The sequence below is a fragment of the Neofelis nebulosa genome, chromosome 16 (assembly GCF_028018385.1).
Source record: "Neofelis nebulosa isolate mNeoNeb1 chromosome 16, mNeoNeb1.pri, whole genome shotgun sequence".
Taxonomy (NCBI): domain Eukaryota; kingdom Metazoa; phylum Chordata; class Mammalia; order Carnivora; family Felidae; genus Neofelis; species Neofelis nebulosa.
This window is the reverse complement of record NC_080797.1, coordinates 27,061,577-27,083,264: the sequence shown is the minus strand read 5'-3', so window position 1 is coordinate 27,083,264 and position 21,688 is coordinate 27,061,577. Positions and strand designations below refer to the sequence as shown.

The window sequence follows — 21,688 nt, the reverse complement described above, 5'->3', positions numbered from 1 at the left end:
ACAGTGGAGTGACCATAAATTAGGTAAAAGGAGAAATTTCTTAGTACATTTCAGAAAAAAAAAAATCAAAATAACCCCCAGCAACAGAATTTCATGTGTAAACAACTCTCACGTGTTCAAGTTTCAGCTTAATCAACTGTGACTCTTGATATTTTATTTAATACATCTAGGAAGCATCACCAAAAGAATAATTTTAATATTGCTTCTAAATTCAATTAGAAGGGTTACATTTTTATGACAGTGTAACATTTGCAGGGCCCTTCTCTCATACACAAGTTATTAAATCCCCGCAGTCCCTTAATCCACACTGCAGACTAATCTAATGCATTTAAGCCGCCCTTGAGAAGCTATCCCTCAGCTCGTGGCTCGCCCAGCATGATAGCTTTCGCTTTTCTGACCTAAGAAGTCATTTTCTTTTCCCTCTTGACATCTTAAGAGTCATCTTTAATAATGTTTTTTTTTCGTAGTTGCAATGTCTTTCAACTCCTGATGTTCCAGACTGACTTGGCAAGTCCATTCTTCTCTGATAGAAATACCCATCCGCTGAGATAGAGTGCCAGCTCTACCCAAGCACACCATCCAGCAGACACCCTGTTACAAAATCCACAAATCCAGATGAAAATCCAGACGCTTTCCAACACGCTCCACACATTTCCTACTGTGCCCACGACAGATGCTCCCAGTAGCACAGCCACCGGGAAACTGACAAACACACACAGGATGTAGCCAAGGGGTTGGGAGTGGGTACCCTGTGACCACACTACTAACTACTGAGAGAAGTCATGGGTCTCTCGGAGTCTCTGTTTCCCCATTTGTAAGATGGGAAGACTAGTTGTAATCACCTGCGTTGACACAATGTCCGAGAGTCAAAAGAAACCCTAGTACTCAGCATGATGTTTGAAGTTGTCATTAATTGTTAGTCTGCTTTCTTAGGGAATCGTTCTAATATTTTCATAGGTCCTGGGTCACCCTCACTGGCTCACTCAGTGGAGTGTCCAGCTCTTGATCTTAGGGTCATGAGTTTGAGTCCCACATTGAATGTAGAGATTAAACTTATTAAATAATCTTTAAAAAAAATTTTTGGCGGGGGGGATGCCTGGGTGGCTCAGTTGGTTGGGCGTCCGACTTCAGCTCAGGTCATGATCTCGCAGTCTATGGGTTCAAGCCCCGCATCAGGCTCTGTGGTGACAGGTCAGAGCCTGGAGCCTGCTTTGGATTCTGTGTCTCCCTCTCTCTGCGCCTTCCCTGCTCGCACTCTGTCTCTCTCTCAAAAAGTAAATAAACATTAAAAAAAATAACAATAACAATACAATTTTGGTTTCACGGGTCCAGACTAATGGGCCAAGCAAGAACCACTAAGTCCTAAATTAGGGTTCCACCGCCTTTAATATTTTTTTTTCAGAACCAGGTCAGATATAAATTAATAATGACAGCCGCCCCTAGAGAATTACACCAGCTTACGTGATGACTGAACTAAAGATGAATTCTTGGGTATAAAGTCAGGATGGTCCCAATTTAGAATAACAAAACGTGTCAACAGAGGCCTCTGTTTTTCATCTGGAAGACACTGGCTACAAATTATCTCAAGCTTAACAGAAATCTTAATTAGGCTGAGCTAGCGAGTAAGCATTAGCATGAGTATCCAGGACTCTGACAGCAACCTTCTGAGGTGGGTGCGGTGCCCATAGCGCGGGTAAGAAAACGGGATAAAGAAACCGGTTAATAGGGATGAAGAGAGCATAGAGAGCATGGCTAATCCACGACAACCAACAGCGTCGGCGACATTATAAAACTTACTCCTCTTCAGCTACAAACCGAGCTGTGTTTTGAAAATTGAGATCAATATGCTTTTCAAGCAGAAAAAGCACAACGTAAAGTACCAAGTCCCCTCAGGCTACCTACCAATCCAGGCGGTTGGCCCCTCTCTGTAAACGTCCCATTCGCCCCTTCTGCTCTCAGCTGGGTGGGTGGGGGATGCGTGGACGGGCAGATGGACGTACAGTCTTTGAAATCGATAAAACCAGAAGTCATAAAACATCTCCCAAAACATTTGCAATCATTAAACCGGAATCATGTCCCCAAAGAGACAATCCATCTTAATGTCGGTCAAAAGAACGTCAGTTAAGAAAATTATTTTACTGTACTGTTTTTCAGTTCTTTGATCACTTTATAACAAGGAAATATTTTATTTTTGTTGTCACTGTGCGAGTTCCACTCTCGGAGCTCTGAACAAGAGTTTAAAAAAGACAGGGGTGCCTGGGTGGCTCACGGTTAGGTGTCCAACTTCGGCTCAGGTCATGATCTCGCGGTTCATGAGTTCAAGCCCCACGTCAGGCTCCGTGCTGACTGCTCAGAGCCTGGAGCCTGCTATGGATTCCATGTCTTCCTTGCTCTCTGCCCCTGCCCTGCTCACACTCTGACTCTCTGTGTCTCTCAAAAATAATAAGACATTATGGGGCGCCTGGGTGGCGCAGTCGGTTAAGCGTCCGACTTCAGCCGGGTCACGATCTCGCGGTCCGTGAGCTCGAGCCCCGCGTCGGGCTCTGGGCCGATGGCTCGGAGCCTGGAGCCTGTTTCCGATTCTGTGTCTCCCTCTCTCTCTGCCCCTCCCCCGTTCATGCTCTGTCTCTCTCTGTCCCAAAAAAAAAAAAAAAAAAAAAAAAAAACGTTGAAAAAAATAATAATAATAATAAGACATTAAAAATATTTTTTAAAACATTAAAAAAAAACAAAGATGGCACCCTCGCTCCCCCTTCATCTCATTCCTGATCTACCACCCCATGAGTCAGGAACTGTGAAAGTATTACCTGCACAAAACCACCAAAGCACCAAATGGTTCTTACTGTCCTCCTTCAACTACTTTCTTGCATCTTATGGACTGTCAGCGAAATATCAAATCACAGGTATTTGGATAGCAGTGGGTTTCAGGGACTGTATTTGGGGTGGGTTAAAGAATGGGCCCCAATCCTCCATTTGACTTCTGGAGGGTTTGTTTTGTTTTATTAGCTGGAACTCTGCAGACTTGAAAAATCTGATGCTAGGCAAAAGATATGCAAAATTTGATCCTATCGTGAAGAAGGTAATAGATCGTATGATTGCCAGAAGTCTCTGAAAGACAGAAAAATTTCTAACCAAGGGGGGAAAAAAACTAGTATGCTCGTGGTTTGTCTTCCAACTGGGTCTAGAAACACCTTATTCAAGATAACCACATTATAAAGCTTTTATTAAAGTTTATTTATTTATTTTGAGAGAGAGAGAGCATACGCATGTGCAGGGGAGACGCAGAGAGAAAGACAGAGAGAGAGAGAGAATCCCAAGCAGGCTCCGCACTGTCAGCTAGGAGCCATCTGCCAATGGCAGGGCTCGAACTCACGAACCATGAGATCGTGACCTGAGCTGAAATCAAGAGTTGGACACTTAACTGACTGAGCCACCCAGGCGCCCCACATCAAAAAAACTTCAAAACCATACTTTTGTAAGTTTACTTTTAAAATAACTCCTACCAACGTGGGGCTCCAACTCACAACCTGTTGCCTCAAGAATCACATGCGTCACCAACTAAGCCAGCCAGGCGCCCCTTAATTAATTTTTCATTGCTGGACATTTGCTTTTTTTTCCCTCCGGACCCTTTTTAAAATTCTGGTGTAAACAACACTGAGAGAACATTATTATACATAAACTTTCACGTATCTGTCAGTTCGTTTTTTTTTCCCCTAGGTCTCTATTCTTGGCATATCTTTGCAAACAAAGATGTTTCCTCTTTCTGGGTACGTATATTAAGTTTTTGTCTGATAGGTGTTTGCAAGGCTACATTCATTAATTATGTTTTTGGATGAATTCCCCTTCATGTTTTGACATCCATAGACAACTGGGAAACCAAACATGGTTCCAGCTCCCCGGTCAGCACCCAGGATGAATAAATAAATGACCCCCTACAAGTTGGTATCAGCCAAACTCCCCTTATTCAGTGTCGCCCTCGTTAGTGACATGAACAAAAGGAAAAGCAGTAGGAGACCTTGTTTCCTGCTGACAAACCTTGATCTACATCTGTGTTGCCAATTACTTGCTCAACAAACCTGTTACTTTTTTAGAAATAATAAATAATTCAGGGAAAGTCATTTTGAATCGTCTGACATCTGTTGCTTGTATGACTCTGAATTATTCATCAGTGAGCATAAACAGTATTAATTAAAGAAAAGTACTGAAGCAAACCACTGAAATAGAAATGAACACTGCAGAAGAAAATGCCTTTACTCAAAGCATACTCCCTTGTCATTGACAAATATCTCAAAGAACATAACGGTCCTTGGAATTTAAAGGGGCCGGCGGGCACACTTAGAAATCAGAAGGCAAGATAGAAGTAATGAACACTATTTTGTTTCCGAATTTATTTTGTTCTCTCCTTCAGGAAAAAAAAAAAAAAAATCGCTCTCTTAGGTCTGCTCTCTCAGCATTTTACCTCCTTGGTTTGGGGGCGTTTTATTGTATTCCAGGGGAAAAAAAAGTTTACTAAATGAGGTTCAAAAGAATCACAACAATAAGTACAGTGTGGATTCAAGTCACCTCGTGCTCATTTGTCAACTGAGATTTCAATATATTAGCGGAAGAGCTGCTCCCCCACCCCCTCAAATTAAGGATGGCTCCATTAATCTGGCTGCCACCGCCTGATCGTTTATTTCCATGACGACTTGGGCACTTCCTTTTGACACAGCGCTTTCTTGTGGTAAAAGAGCAAAAGAGAAAAACCTTAACGGCCCTGCTGGCCACAGGGGTGGCCACTGGCTAATTCTGCCCCAGTCTGTCTGTCGACTCAATTAGAGCAACATTAGATTCAGTAACACCCTCGGCAGTAGGAGACACTAGGGAACATGCGTGTGTGTGTGAGTGTGTGTGTGTGTGTGTGTGTGTGTGTGTGTGTGTGTGTGTAGGAGAAGTGTGGGCACAAAGGAAAGGTGTTAAAAGTGTTTACGAAGCACTGTTGGTAAACAGATGCCTGGGAGAGAGGAGGCAGGGGTGTCTCTGTAACTGGTTTCTCAGGTGCCAGAAGAAACAGGGCTCTCAGGCAGAGCAAGGTTGGGGAGCCGCTGAGGGGGGCTTGAACCGGGAGATTTGCACAGAGACCTATTCCTTTGTGTGGCTCCAGTGAATTGCTGAGCAACCATTGCTAGACTCCCAGGTAACCAGGCCTGCTCCCTCCACTCCAGGACCGACTGCTGGGGTTGCTGTGGGCAACACAAGAGAAACACTGGGGAGGGCAGAGGGGCAGCACAGGACAGACAGGCGGGAGGAGGAAGAAGGATGGAGAAAAGGACTGAAGGAAAAGCCACAAGCCCCGCTTGGGGTCCTTTCAAAAGCCCTGAATTCGGAGGGATGGTAACCGACTGGCAATCACTGGCACTCGACTAATGAATGGCTTCTGTGCATAAATTAGCACTCCAGTCTCTCCAGATCAGATCTGCGGGAGACCTCCCAAAGCTTCCAGAAAAAGAGAGCCACAGCAACCCTCTTTCAGTGACACTCTTTGAAGGGATTTCACGAATGGGGACAAGCCTCCCTTGTTCCTCCAAGTTTGGTTTGTTCTGGTGGTTTTGTTCCTTTGCAGGAGGTACAGGAGATGGGGGGGGGGGGGGGGGTGCTGCTTGGAGAAGACGACAAAACAGCCCTGCCTGGCTTCGAATGGCCGTTCATCACAGAGGGCTTGTTGTCAAAGACGGCAGAGAAAAGAAGCCAAGGATCTCCGTTTCCCAAAAAAGGCTGAACAGGGACTTCAGTGTCTCTTTTAGGCACTACTCAAAATGAAACTACAGATTTAGAAAAGATCTCTCATATAGCATCGCGTTTTAAGAAACGAACTAAAAAAGATCTCTTTTAGAAAGACGATGGATGGATTCGTTGGATCAGAAGAGGGTTGCCCGGCCCAGAGGCCCCTCATCCGAACCCCAAGTCCGACCGGGATGAAGCCTGTTCGTAAGGTCAGATGCTTCCCAGATGCCCCCACAGCCTTAATTTCATTCAAATATTCAAACACCAACGTTTACATTTAGAAAAACAGAAACCAACAAAGAGGCGCTGCCTCCCTCCTTTTCAACACAGGCGGCTTCTAGGCTAGAGATCGAGGGAGAGTCTTGGGGAGCTGCACCCAGGTTGAACCTGTCCTCATGGGTTCAGCCGGCACTGACGCACCATCAATCTCAACAGGAAGAGCCCAGAGGTAACCCACAGACTGGAGTCTGGGTTTGGCGATTACGCCGTGAGGCACCAGTGCTGTGAAACACACTCTAACGGCTAGCTGTGAGCAAGACCGGGTGGGGGTGGAAGAAGGGCCCCTGGGTTCTCTTGTGGCTTCGATCTGGGACGCCCACGGCACCCACCGAGCAGGCAGAAGCTGGGGCCCTTGACGAAGGCCACCCAAACCGTGAATGGTAAACATGAAATACAAACAGGTGTCCTCAGTGGGGATACCAACGGGCAGCTCAGTACACCCCCCTCTTCAGAGGCAACACCGTGTGCTTCCAAACTCCACCGTGCGCAGGGATCACCCGGGAACCTTGTTCCCATGCAGACTGATTCAGAAGGTCTGGGAGGGGGCCTGAGAATCCGCATTTCTAACAAGGTTCCAAATGCAGACCACACTTTGAGGAAGAGCGGCGTGCCTGAATCACTGTGGTTCCAAAAGCGGAACCCATGACCCAGGGCTTCTGTAGGCGAATTAAATCAGTACCGACGGCAGGGAGGCCAACCTCAGGGATGTTTTACGTTTTCCAGGTGATTCTTACGTATGGTCAGGGCTGGGTATCCACTGGTTGGACTCATGCTGGCTTTCATTTTTAACGGCATCTGTGGACCCAGGAAACCCAGTGTCTGGGAATCACGGTTTTGTATCCAAAAAGGGTTGCTGGCCGAAATGGATTGGTATAGACACAAACAAACAGTATTTGAAAACACAACGAAGAGAGATATAATATGATACTTATTTTACATGATAGTGTGTCAGTTTCTGTGATTAAAGCGAGGAGTTCATGGTGTCCCTGACCAATCAAATTCCACAAGCGTGGGCCACATGCTAAGGCTCTGGAGGAGACTGTTGTAGTTAAGGGTCCTCCCTGCTGTTCTGTTAACCCCCCCAAGGCCAATGCCTTGGGACCGTAACTTTCTTAGATGACAACTGACTCATAAATGGATTTTAGGTCCCAATGGCATCCCAGCTAGTACCTTTAAGTACTGAGCATGGGTGGTTCAGTCTGTTAAGCCTCCACTCTTGATCTCAGTACGTGAGATCGAGTCCCAAATCAGGCTCTGCGCTGATAGCGTGGAGCCTACTTGGGATTGTCTCTCTCTCTCTCTCTCTCTCTCTCAAAATAAATAAGTAAACTTAAAAAAAAAAAAAAAAAGTCCTGAAATTTTTTCAAATATGGATTCCTGCCAACAACTAATGGCCCATGCAGGACCTATAAAGCAAACTCACAGTCCCTTCCTTTCCACCCCTGTCCTATCCTTCTGGTCCACAGCTCCAGGTTGCAAGGAAGGTACCCTGCAGCCAACTTTCCACTTTCTGTGCAATAAACAGAACTCCGAAGGGCATCAGTTCTGCCAGCTGCCAACAGATGGCATCAGCGGTCGCACAAGGTCGTTTGAGCCTTAGCCTTGGCTTGGTTCCTTAATCTCTGTCATGTTTGCTGTTGGAAATGCTGTTAAAAAACTTACTGGAGGTGAAAAAAAATTAGGCCAAAATGCAAGCCATCTTTGGATAATACAATGAGAGCCACGGGGCGCCTGGGTGGCTCCGTCGGTTAAGCGTCCAACTTCGACTCAGGTCATGATCTCGCGGTTTGTAGGTTTGAGCCCCACATCAGGTGCTGTGCTGACAGCTCAAAACCTGGAGCCTGCTTTGGATTCTGTGTCTCTCTCTCTCTCTCTCTCTCTCTCTCTCTCTCTCTCTCTTTGGATTCTGCGTCCCCTTCTCTCTCTCCCTCTCTCTCTGCCCCTCCCTCGCTCGTGCGCTCTCTCTCTCTCAAAAATAAATAACAACATTAAAAAATAATAATAATTAAAAATAATAATAATAATAAAAAAATAAAATGAGAGCCTTAAAGGAATTCAGAGTCCCTGACATCCCCAGCTCTCTTAAGAAACAACTGTACCAGCAACCAATGCTCACCCAGCTAGGTTAAGTGTCATGTCGGTTTTTAGAACAAACTGGCTTTTGGAAACTCACCTGTGAAACAGCTTCTATGTCCCCATGTGACATAACAACGAAGTTGCTTCTCTCGGCCCACATAGAAACCACAGAGAAAGCAAAACAACCCTCCACCGTGAAGCAAAACTCTAACCGCAACAACGCTTTTCAGAAGCAAAGACGCTCTGAGAAACAGAACCGTGTTTCCTCTTGATTCATCCGGTTTGTGTGCTCAGAACACACACTATCCCCAAGGAAACAGGGCCCTGCTTCACCAATGGCAACAAAGCGGAGCATTCCAGCTGGGACAGCTCCGTTCTTTCTGCGGGAACTTAGAGGTGAATGCCTCGTCTTAGTCTTTCGAAGGTTAAGATCAGGAATCCTGTGGGTTGCCAGACTTCTGTGTAAGTTATTTTACATCAGTGGTTCTTAGCCAGGGGTGATTTTGCTGTCCAGGGGACCGCTGGTGGCACTGAAGACATTTTGGTGGTCACACTGGGGGAGGAAGCAAGGATGTTGCTGGCATCTTGTGGGCACAGGACAACCCCCACAACGAAGAATGATCCAGTCTGACTGTCAAGAGTGGAGCGGTTGAGAAACCCTTCTCTGGAGGCCAAGAATTGGGGCCAAGGAAATTTAAATTCCAAAAGTCAGTTTCCCAATTGACTGAGAAGACAAAAGCTAATTAATGGGAACTCCCTCCTGACGTCAAAATTGGCCGTCCAGTCTTTCCTGGTCCCTGTTTTTGAGAACAGAGTGTCCCTCATTTTCACCAAGGCGTCCCCTCTGAATGTCATCATTGCTGACCTTCTCAGGAACTTCGCTCCATCCCCCATGTGCTCTTGATCCGCACTGACACTCTTACCACCTCCCTCCACCTGATTCAAAGAGGCTGTTTTCCTATTTCAAAAACCTCTCAGGGGGCACCTGGGTGGCTCAGTCCGGTTGAGCGTCCGACTCTTGATCTTGGGGCCATTGAGTTCGAAACCCACACTGAGTGTAGACATACCTTAAAAATAAAATATTTAAAATAAAAAAAAGCTCTTGGGGAACCCTCTTGCACTGTCGCTGGGAATGCAAACTGGTGCAGCCACTGTGGAAAACAGTGTGGAGGTTCCTCAAAAAATTAAAAATAGAGCTGCCCTATGACCCAGCAACTGCACTACTAGGTTTTTATCCAAAGGATGCAAAAATGCTGATTCGAAAGGGCACATGCACACCCCACTGTTTATAGCAGCGTTATCTATAATAGCCAAATTATGGAAAGAGCCCAAATGTCCATCAACTGATGGGTGGATTAAGAAAAAGTGGGATGTATCCACAATGTAATACTATGTGGCAATGAAAAAGAATGAAATTTTGCCCCTTGCAACAAGGTGGATGGAACTGGAGGTTATTATGCTAAGCAAAATAAGTCAGAGAAAGATACTGTGATCTCACTCATATGTGGAATCTGAAAAACTTAACATGTTCATAGGGGAAGGGAAGGAAATATAAGATAAAAACCGAGAGGGAGGCAAACCATAAGAGACTCGTAAATACAGAGAACAAACCGAGGGTTGATGGGGGTGGGGAACTGAGGGGTAGGGAAAATGGGTGATGGGCATTAGGGAGGGCACTTGTCGGGATGAGCCCTGCATGTTATATGTAAGTGATGAATCATTGGTTTCAACTCCTGAAGCCAAGACTACACTGTATACTAACTAACTTGAGAATAATTTAAAAAAAAAACAAAAAAAAACACACAAAAACTCTCACCCAAAGAATGAAATAAATATCCGTGAGTCCTTACTGATACAAACAAATGAATCGATAAACTAATAAATAAATAAATAAATAAATAAATAAATAAATAAATAAATAAATGGAAGAGAAGGGACACGTCTTCCTTACAGAGGAATTCCAAATAATAAATACAGAAGGAAGGAGAGAAAACAGAAAATCTCTAGAATGCCAGCCACAGTAATCATAGCTGCAGGATCTCCTGGTGAATGTTCAAGGTTTTTAAAGGGGAACTAGGATACTTGCAGAGCCTGAATCTTTCTGAAAGTATTTATTAATTACTGTGGTGGTTTCAGCCCATCTGAACCTTTCTTTGATAGCCTCCCCTTAGGAGGTAGAGCTTACTGCCCCTCCCCCTTGTGTGCTGGGTTTAATGGCTCACTTCTAATGGATAGAGTATGTCCTAAGGACAGCTTTCTAGAACGTCAGGCTGACCTCTTTAGGGGTTTTATTCTAAGGTCATGGAGACCTCAGGTCAAGGTTATGGACACAATACCCAAATGCAACATGCACCCGGGTGTGGCTGGTAGGCACCTTTGTTGTTTTTTTATGATTTTTGAATTTTCCATCAAGATACAGATGGGGCGGAGGGGGCGGGGCGCCTGGCTGGCTCAGTTGGTACAAACATCGGATTCTCGATCCTAGGGTCATGAGTTCAAGCCCCACGCGGTGGGTGGAGCCTACTTAAAAAAAAAAAAAAAAAAGATACAAAGCTTGGTGTTTACCCTTAGTGACAATAACCTGCGGAGCAAATATATTTGGGGTGCAGGCAAGGCAAATCTATCAGACCCCTAAAGGGATTTGAGGGTTTAGCAAAAGGACAATACTGGCTTCCAGAATTCAGAATTTTGCAACAGCCCTTCAATCCTGGAGAAATCACAGAGCAAGGACACTTCAAAAGCATGGCTGACAGCACCCATTCAGTTAACACCCCATTCACAACTGACCCCTCTCTCACCATTCCACACCCTCTTCATCGGGTCTTGTGTCAGGGCAAGAAATTTGAATTGGTGGGGGAAAGGAGGGGAATTTCTTGGATGCCTCAGAGCCCTTTTAGCCTGTTCACAGGAGAAAAATACTTACTTTCTACTAAAAATAGGTTGGTTGTGAACCGCCTGGGTGGCTCAGTCAGTTAAGCATCTGACTCTTGATTTCGGCTCAGGTCATGATCTCACGGTTTGTGGGTTCGAGCCCCACATCAGGCTCTACACTCACAGTGTGGAGCCTGCTTGGGATTCTCTCTCTTTCCCTTTCTCTACCCCTCCCCTGCTCATGCTCTCTAACTCTCTCAAAATAGATAAACTTAAAAAATAAAAATAAAAATAAATAAAAGTAGATTGGTTGCTGGGTTGTTTGAGGCAGAAAATTAACACTCCCTTCTGAGGCCTATTTAGTTGACTCTGGTACAACGTGGTTGAAAGACAGATCACGAGTAAAGCATCCGTCTTCTCCCACCCAGCACCAGGGCCCCCCACTCCTCCCCAAGCCAGAGAAGCCCCAGTGGGATTCAGCTCAAGCCACAGGTGCAGAAGGCACAGGCTTCTGACTTTTCTTCCCACTCTGTCCATGAGTGGAGTTTTTCCAGGGAGGAGGGGAGGACACTGAATTTGGAGGGCGGGGGGTGGGGGGGACTCTGAAGAGGGACACTTGGAGGACAGGTAAATTATGTTAAAGGGGACGAGCTAGAAAAAGGCCAAAGCCTGGCCCTGGTCTCTTTGCTGGGGAACCCCAGAGGGCCCTGCCTGGACCCCTTCAGCAGGGATGGCTGTTGTGAGTGTCACTGCTAAGGGGTCCCATCTGGCTCCTAGTCCATGAAATTGCCTTTTGCCTCTGGAAGCCACTCCTCCTGGGAAGTTATACTTACGCTGAAGGAGGCCCACAACCTATCAATGGTTGACACGGGCGAGGGGCACAAAAGGTCGACCCTCGGGCGTTGGGGGAGACCAGCTCTGTAGCACAAGTCACGCTCCCAAATTCCCCACGAACCTGGCTGAAGCTCGGCATTCCCCGACCTGCCCTGCCACTATCCCTACCTCACCCTCACACTATCCCTCAGCTCCCTGCACACAGCCTGACTTCTAAGGAAGTCCTGATGCAAGACTCTGGGAGTTGAGCTTCTATGAAGTTTTGGAAGCATCTGGCAGATCCTGGACGAGAACTTCCAGCCCAAGGATTCCAGCACTCCCCCGAGAAGAACCGAGCAGAAGGGACTTAAGACCAAAGCCCAGTTGATGCCCTAACCACCAGAACCTCCTGGTTCTTCCTTATTCAGGTTGGAGAAAAAACATTAGAAGGAGGGGCTCTGCCACACCTGGGTGACAGACCTGTGTCCTAACAAGATTCTACAACAAAACGCTGATTTTGCTAATTCCTGGGCACCCTGTACCCAAGTTGGGAAAAACTCAACATTGGCAAGCCCAATCTCACTGATCACTCACAAAAAAAAAAAAATTTTTAATGTTCATTTATTTTTGAGAGACAGACAGAGTGGAAGCAGGGGAGGGGCAAGGAGAGAGGGAGACCACAGAATCCGAAGCAGGCTCCGGGCTCCGAGCTGTCAGCACAGAGCCCGATGCGGGGCTCGAACTCACAAGCTGTGAGATCACAACCTGAGCCGAAGTCTGACGCTTAACTGACTGAGCCACCCAAGCACCCCTCACTGATCTCTTATAAGGCAAAGAGTTATGCCATTCATCAAGTCTTTTTCAACAAGGTACATATGGGATTTCATAATGGTGTTACCATCATGGCAGACTCTGTCCTTAGTGCCTTTGAAGGCTATTTCCTAAATACTGGATCGGTTGGAAATCCTATCCTTTACACACACACTATTACCTTCCCTTCCTCCCTTTTCTTATTTCTCCTGGGACTTCTCAGGATCACCTCCCCAAGTCTTCAATCTTTGGGTCAGCCTCTGGAGACCACTCTAAGACAGATATATAGATCCAATAACATAAAATCTTAAAATCATAAAATTTTTTTCCAAAGGGCATAGTCCCAGTGAACAGCCCAAGAATGCAAAGCATGCCTCTGTGATCTAACTAGGAGTAATGCTAAGTTAAAGTACTTGATTCTTGGGCAAATTAGCTTAAGATCCAGGTAATTGTAAAAGAGTAAAACTTTTAAAAGCCTAAACACTCCATACAACTCATAAGACGGTGCTTCTTGGGTACAATTTTAAATTAGCTTTTTAAATTAGCTTTCATAAATCTTTGCCTAGTCCGTTATATTTCAGATGTTGAATTTAGAACAGCACTCAAAGATTTTTATGGGGCAAGTTTCACGGTTCCAATTCCAATTTACGATTCTCCCTTTACGGACTTCCTTTTGGAGTTCACTGGTATATGAGTCCTTGAGGACTAAAACACCAATGAATTAATCAAAGGAAAAATGTTCTGTTTCCCTCCCCCGTTTAGAAATTCGTTGAAATATAGATGAAGTTCCATCCTGAAGAGCAGAACGTTCTGAGAAAGCCATCAGCCTAAATGCCTTTATGAATAACTATGATGTTAGAAGCTCAAAGATTTTACATCTCGGCCACACGAATAATCAGACCACTAAGGAACACAGAGAAGAAAATGCACATAATGCAGGTCTATATATTTTTTTCTCTGCTTATATGAACGCCTAAGTTATCCTGCCATTTTCACCACCATATACACATTCAGGTACCTTCTCCTGATATCTGTGGTGCTTCCTGACCCTAAGGGAGGGACTTCTGTAAGCTGATTTTGCTTCCTCAGACCTCCAACTATGTGAAGCACAAACTAATCTCAGCATGAAGGCAACATCCTGCTTAACCTGTAAGAACTGGTAGTTTGGGCTCAGGGAAAGCTGAATCAACGTTGCCACAAATGCATACGATGGCAAAATATGCCACAAATTCAATTAAAAAGTGATTATTCAGTACGGCAGATAAGTATTTAAACAAGAAAACTGGGGGCACCTGACTGGCTCAGTTGGTAGAGCATGTATGTGACTTTTGATCTTGGGGTTGTAGGTTCGAGCCCCACGTTGGATGTAGAGATTACTTAAAAATAAAATCTTTAAAAAAGAAAAAAAAGGGGCGCCTGGGTGGCGCAGTCGGTTAAGCGTCCGACTTCAGCCAGGTCACGATCTCGCGGTCCGTGAGTTCGAGCCCCGCGTCAGGCTCTGGGCTGATGGCTCGGAGCCTGGAGCCTGTTTCTGATTCTGTGTCTCCCTCTCTCTCTGCCCCTCCCCGTTCATGCTCTGTCTCTCTCTGTCCCAAAAATAAATAAAAAACGTTGGAAAAAAAAAAAAAAAAAAAAAAAAGAGGGGCACCTGGGTGGCTCAGTCTGTTAAACGTCCGACTTAGGCTCAGATTATGATCTCGCGGTTCATGGGTTCTAGCCCCGTGTCAGGCTCTGTGCTGTCAGCTGGAGCCTGAAGCCTGCTTCAGATTCTGTGCCTCCCTCCCTCTCTCTCTCTCTCTGCCCCTCTCCTGCTCATGCTGTCTCTCTCCCTCTCAAAAATAAACATTTAAAAATTTTTTAAAAAAAAGAAAGAAAGAAAAAAGAAAACTAACACAAATCACACTTTCAACTCCCCCTAGCTGTCAATCAGAGGTACAAAGAGAGAACTGTCCAGCAATATTCATCCCCCTTAAGCTATTATAAACTGTTACTTGCTATGTAATAGTATTTATAAGTACAAATTACTACAGGATGCTTATCATTTTTAAAATAAAAAATGCTGGGGCACCTGAGTGGCTCAGTCAGTTAAACATCTGACTTTTGGTTTCAGCTCAGGTCATGATCTCACATGCATTCAAGCCCTACTTTGGTCTCTGCACTGATGGTGCAAAGCCCGCTTGGGATTCTCTCTCTCCCTCTCTCTCTCTCTGCCTCTCCCCCGCTCACTCTCTTTCTCTCTCTCTCCCTCAAATAAATAAACTTTAAAAAAACCTTTAATTAAAAATGCCAAATACCATTAGTATATTACTATGTATACATGTGTGTATATATAAACACAATCTATGTATTTGTCTATATAGTTATTAACCCTTGAACAACACACGTTTGAACTGTGTAGATTCACTCAGATGCAGATTTTTTCAATAAAATACGGTACAGAACTGCAAATGTATTTGCTCTTCCTTATGATTTTCTTAAGAACATTTTTCTTTTCTCCCATCCAAGTACTAACCAGGCCCGACCCTGCTTAGCTTCCGAGATCAGACGAGATCAGGCGCGTTCAGGGTGGTATGGCTGTAGACAACATTTTCTTTTCTCTAACTTACTTTATTGTAGGAACACAGTATATAGGTACATATAACATACAAAAGATGTGTTCGTCGGCTCAACGTTACAGTAAGGTTTCTGGTCAACAGTGGGCTGCTGGTAGTTAAGTTTTGGGGGAGTCAAAAGTTATATGTAGATTTCTACCTGTGTAGGATGGGGGGGAGGAGGTCAATACCTCCTGACTCCTGCAATTGTCCAAGGGTCAACTGTAACTATTTAGTGATCAAACTAGTCTTCACCACCCACACCAAATTTGCCAATTAGGAAATGTCATTACATGATATAAATCAATTCCCTGGCTCCACCCCATTGGCATAAAAGCAGTCTTTTTTCCAGCACAATATGTATTTGGAAAGTGCCCACTATGGAGCAGTAGGCCACTATACCTTACTATACTAGATTACTATACCTTAAGCGCAAGACAGAAAAAAGAAAAGAAAAATCAGAGTTAAGCTCACTCTTTCCAACCCATAATACACAGAACTCTCTTTCTGATCAAAGAACCAAGCAAATGAACTTCAAAGATGAGAGCTACGAACAGCACAGGTTTTCAATTCACGAAGCGTGTCTGTCGTGCAGGCAAACCGAGCTCTGCCCAGAGTTCCCAGAGAAGCAGAGGAGAAGCCCTCCCAGGAAGGGTAATGGGTGACAGGCGGGTCGTCATCCTGGCCGCGCAAGTGACTCGTTCTATGACAATGAACAAGCTATCGAATACTTGGCAGGGTCCAGATTCCTAGTCTACATAAAGTTAGAACGGTGAACGAAAAGATCTGAGGTCCATGCAAGTCGAAAATTTTTAAGATTTTAAAAACAACTGCCTCAATATCTGGGCATTGCTGAAGATGGAGGACACTGAGCCTGACTCCCAAGGCCGAACTGTGGTTGCTGAGAAGATTTCTGCTTCGTCACTCTCCAACACAGTGGGACGGGTTTGGAGAAAAACAGGAAACACATGTCCTGTGTGATATGCATGTGGTCCCCTCAAGTGAAAAGAGACTCCCATTTCATTAGTTCCCACCAAATGTTCCATATCATCAACTAATACAGACCAGCCCTACTCAGGCTCTGCTCCTACAGCTGTCTATTATCCTGTGCTATTCTACTGAGCCTATTATTTCTTTGACTCGAATAGGAAGATTCTAGAAGCCTTTTCAAAATGGGAGTATAGAATATGTTTTACTTCTAGTTTGAGTCATCCCAAGGTACCGGTGGAATTTATCCTTCTCATACAGTTGAAGGCAAAAGTCCTGAGCCCTCCAACACAAAGAAAGGCTAACCCAACCCCTGCGGCAGAGTGCCCAGACTGGGAGAAAACCCCGCCACCTTAAACTGTTTACTCACCTCTAATGAACAATGGCAAGCCAGAGGCAGACAGAGAAAGTATGGAAAATCAATGAGGCACTAACTTTGACAGACAATTTTGGGTGCAGTATACCTGTCACAGGTAATAAATCACTTCATTTAAGTTTATCTTTTTAGCAGTGCACAGAGGATTATACCCATATATCACTTCAACCTCTTTTTTCTGTCCTGTTGACAAAGGACAAATTGAGAAGGATGGTGGGAAAGCTGGGAGAAAGTGGGGAGGAAAACAGAGAGCTCTATTACTAGGCCCGTGCAGTAAAAGAAATAATGACAAAACAATGTCATCATTTTTTAAAATGTTTTAACATTTTTAAAATGTTTTTAAAATGTTTATGATTTATTTATTTTGAGAGAGGGCAAACAGAGGTGGGGCAGAGAGAGAGGGAAAGAGAGAACCCCAAGCAGGCTCCACAACATCAGCACAGAGGCCAATGTGGGGTTCGATCTCATGAATGGTGAGATCATGACCTGAGCCAAAATCAAGAGTCAGACACTTGACCAACTTAGCCACCCAAGCACCCCCATCATCATTTTAATTTTTTTAGTGTTTATTTATTTTTGAGAGAGAGAGGGAGAGACAGAGCGCAAGTGGGGGAGGGGCAGAGAGAGAGAGAAAGAGAGAGAGAGAGAGAGAGAGAGAGAGAGTAGGACACAGAATCCAAACAGGCTCTAGGCTCTGAGTTGTCAAGCACAGACCCCAATGTGGAGCTCGAACCTGGGAATGGCAAGATTATGACCCAGGCCAAAGTCAGATGCTCAACCAACTGAGCCACCCAGGCACCCCCTCCCTCCCCATCATCACTTTCTAAGTGTCAGTTCTATTTGTAAAATCTTAAAGGGCTTCGTGATTTACCAATGAAGTTACCACAGATTGGAAGATAAAGGTAATCTTTCCAAACCCTTCAAGATACACTATAGACCTACAGTCTCAACACAATCAAAGGCCCGGGTTTTCTAATCATGAGTGAGTTTATGGGTTTCACTAATGACACTGCTTAGAAACTGGTGCCCAGAGAAGGCTTGAAGCATAGAACTGAATGTGGCGGGGGGCGGGGGGCAGGGAGGGGGGTCAGTCTGGGTGGCTCAGTGGATTAAGCGTGAGACTTCAGCTCAGGTCATGATCTCACGGTCCGTGAGTTTGAGCCCCGAGTCCAGCTCTGTGCTGATAGCTCAGAGCCTAGAGCCTGCTTCAGCTTCTCTGTCTCCCTCTCTGCCCCTCCCCACTCATGCTCTGTCTCTGTCTCCGAAAAATGAATAAACCTTAAAAAGTTAGGGGGGAAAAAAAAGAACTGAATGTGGTAAATAGGGCTTCTGATTCAACAACATGGTGATAGGCTAAGATATTTGAAAAAACAAAAAACAACTTCTCGCTACAAACACATAGGAATGCTGGGTAAAATATGACCTGAAAAGGGGAAAAAGTGAGTGAAAGCAAGTGAGCTAATCCTGAGGCTGCTTTGGTAACTTACAGACTTGGATTTTAAAACCCAAGTGGACAGAGGAGATAAAACCTTGAGCTGCCATAAGCAGAGCTAGAACGAACACCCTTCAGGAGAGGCGGAATCCTCCAAGGGTTGCTTCCTCAGTGAAGATTAAGGGGAAAAACTCTTCCCCTGGGAAAAGGGTCCAAGACGACAATTTCATAGGTCCCTGGGCTCTACAGGGAAAACAAAAACCAAACAAAACTCTCCCCTAAAAAATGGATATCCCAGATCCAAACCATGAGCATAATGATTGGAAAAATTCCAAACTAAGAAATTAGCAGAAACGTTGGTCCCAAGCCAGGGATACTCATGGGATCTCTAGAACAATAATGCAAATTGTTCTGGAGAAGTCCCACTATCAGGCCACATGAGATCCCCACAGAAAAAGAATAATCCCCACTAAAAATCAGCTTATGAGAAAATCTAAAATTATAAAATACCATGAGCAGAAAACAGCAAACACAACAAACAAGTCCAGGAACTTGGGATAATAAAATTATAATTTGAAACCGAGAATACTAAGTAAGTATGTTTAAAACTATTAAAGACATGGGGCACCTGGATGGCTCAGTCAGTTGAACGTCCGACTCTTGATTTCTACTCAGATCATGATTCCAGGGTCGTGGGATCGAGCCCTATATCAGACTCCACACTGAGTGTGGAGACTGCTTAAGATTCTCTCTCTCTCCCTCTGCTCCCTCCCCAACTTGTGCTCTCTCTCTCTGGAAGAAAGAAAGAAAGAAGGAAAGAAGGAAAGAAGGAAAGAAGGAAAGAAGGAAGGAAGGAAGGAAGGAAGGAAGGAAGGAAGGAAGGAAAGAAAGAAAGAAAGAAAGAAAGAAAGAAAGAAAGAAAGAAAGAAAAAGAAAGAAAGAAAGAAAGAAAGAAAGAAAGAAAAAGAAAGAAAGAAAGAAAGAAAGAAAGAAAGAAAGAAAGAAAAGAAAAGAAAAGAAAAGAAAAGAAAAGAAAAGAAAAGAAAAGAAAAGAAAAGAAAAACTATTAAAGACATAAAGGAGAAAATAAAACCCTGAGGGAAAAAATATGAAAAAGGTAATAGTCAGATTTGAAAATACGCCAAATAGAACTTCAACAAATGACTATTATAAACACTGATGTTAAAAAATCAACAGAAAGGTTAAACAGCAGACTAGACACAAAAGAAGAGAGAATTAAGTAAAATGGAAGACAGATCTGAGGACATTACCAAAGGGATCAGAGAGATGAAAGGGACATGAAAGAATGACCACAGAATAGGGACAATGAGTACATGAAAAATGAGAAGGTCCATATGAATTTAATGCAAGATCCAGATGACCAAAATAGAAATTGTATTAGTTTGGATCCTCCAAGATGCAGATGCCAAGGAAGGATGTTAGAGAAAAACAGGAGTAGCTAAGGAGGACGTGCAGACCATGATGTAGGTATAACTTCTAAAGGAGGAAGAGGAAAAAGGCATGTTGGAAAGGATGAGACTGAAAATGAAGCACAACTCTGAGAAAGTTTTTGGCCACTTGGCTGAGAACCCTTGAGCCAAAGTCACTCGTTGGAGGAGTCCAACATCTTACAGGAATAGGCCAGCACGTTCTAGAACCCCCATCACACTCAGTCCAAAACAGGGAGCATCCCAGGGGAAGATAGCTTTTGAGTAAATCCTTAGATGTGGCATCTGGGGGTCAATCAACTATGCTTCCCACACCAGATGTGGAGGCACATTTTATGGTTGCTAAAATGAAAGAGAAGCAATATTTTTAAAAAATTTTTAATATTTACTTATTTTTGACAGAGAGACAGAACATGAGCGGGAGAAGAGCAGAGAGAGAGAGGAAGACACAGAATCCAAAGCAGGCTCCAGGCTCTGAGCTGTCAGCATAGAGCCCAACACAGGGCTCGAACCCACAAACTGTGAGATCATGACCTGAGCCAAAGTCGGATGCTTAACTGACTGAGCCACCCAGGTACCCGAGGAGAAGCAATATTTTAAAAGACAGGATGTTCCAGAACTGTGAAAGCCATAAATCCTCCAAGTAGAGAATAATACCAAATTCTGAGCAGGATAAATCAAAATAAATCTACACACACTGTAGTCAGCCTGCAGAAGATCAAAGACAATAAAATACCAAAACTGGGGAGAAATTATAATACTAAATAAAAAGAAAATAAACCAGGCAGAGGTATAATTAATTTTAAACTGTTATTTAAGTCTTAAATATTAAGGGCGCACCTTAAATATTTAAGGCCAACAAAACTAATAGAGAAAAAAAGGAGGGGTAGGAATAGATAAAATTGAATTCAGTAAGAGATAAGAAAAGAGAAAAAGAGGGGCGCCTGGGTGGCGCAGTCGGTTAAGCGTCCGACTTCAGCCAGGTCACGATCTCGCGGTCTGTGAGTTCGAGCCCCGCGTCAGGCTCTGGGCTGATGGCTCGGAGCCTGGAGCCTGTTTCCAATTCTGTGTGTCTCCCTCTCTCTCTGCCCCTTCCCCGTTCATGCTCTGTCTCTCTCTGTCCCAAAAATAAATAAAAAAACGTTGAAAAAAAAAAATTTTTAAAAAAAAAAGAAAAGAGAAAAAGAAAGCAAAGGAAAGGTGTTGGAAATAGCATGAAATAAGAGAAATAATCTAAAATATGTCAACAATTACTATGAATGCAAACAAACTGGGGCGCCTGGGTGGCTCAGTCAGTTAAGCATTCGACTCTTGGTTTCAGCTCAGGTCATGATCTTACAGCTCGTGAGATCAAGCCCCACATCAGGCTCTATCTACACTGTCAGCATGAAGCCTACTTGGGATTCTCTCTCCCTCTCCCTCTCCCTCTGCCCTCCTGTGTGCATGCTCTCTCTCCCCCTCTCTCTCTCTCAAAATAAAATAAAATAAAATAAAATAAAATAAAATAAAATATAACATCATAGAGGGGCACCTGGATGGCTCAATTGGTTGAGCATCCAACTCTTGATTTTGGCTCAGGTCATGATCTCATGGTTTGTGAGTTCGAGCCCCGAGTCTGGCTCTGTGCCTGCTTGAGATTCACTCTCTCCCTCTCTCTCTGGCCCGCCCCTGCTCACGCGAGCGTTCTCTCTCTCTCTCTCTCTCTTTCAAAATAAATAAACATTTTAAAAAACGTTTCAATACAGAAAAAACAAACAAATAAATAAAATAAGAAATGTATGTTTACATATGAACGCTACAGACTATAAGGATAGATGGTGACATGCTACCAATAAAACATCTTTGGATGATGGAGATTCTGGATGACTTCTGTTTTATTGTGCATTTCTGTGTTTTCCAAATTTCCTCCAATGAGCATATGGTGCTTTGCAATTAGAAAAAAGTAATCATTATTTCCAAAATAAGTGGCAATAATTTCAGTTTATACGCTACTGCAGGGGCCCATAAACTATGTCTTGCAGGCCAAACCCAGCCCTTCACCCATTTTTGTACTGCCTGTGAGTTAACAATGGTTTTTCACATTTTTACACGGCTCAAAATCAAGAGAAGAATAATATTTACAAAATGTCATTCTGAATCTCTGTATTTAATCTTTACAATATCCTTGTGAAGTAGGTGCTATTACTCATTTTATAGATGAGGGAACAGAAGCTTCTAGATAGGTTTGTAAGTAGTCAAAGAT

General features: G+C 44.1%; 1 protein-coding gene across 13 annotated transcripts in view; it reads right to left on the bottom strand.

Annotated features, from left to right (window-relative positions):
- The window catches only part of PITPNC1 (phosphatidylinositol transfer protein cytoplasmic 1), a 274,896-nt gene that overhangs the window by 181,438 nt on the left and 71,770 nt on the right, over positions 1–21,688 (bottom strand). For 3 of the 13 annotated variants that reach the window (XM_058705675.1, XM_058705676.1, XM_058705677.1), the window contains exon 3: positions 1,903–2,003. The exons of 9 other annotated variants lie outside the window; for them this stretch is intronic. Coding sequence is in view for 1 of the 4 variants with exons in the window: in XM_058705665.1 (XP_058561648.1) it covers positions 8,216–8,278 (63 nt within the window). In the remaining 3 variants the exon portion in view is untranslated. Of the gene's footprint in view, positions 1–1,902; positions 2,004–8,215; positions 8,431–21,688 lie in introns of those variants that run through there. One more of the 13 variants, XM_058705665.1, reaches the window with a different exon arrangement.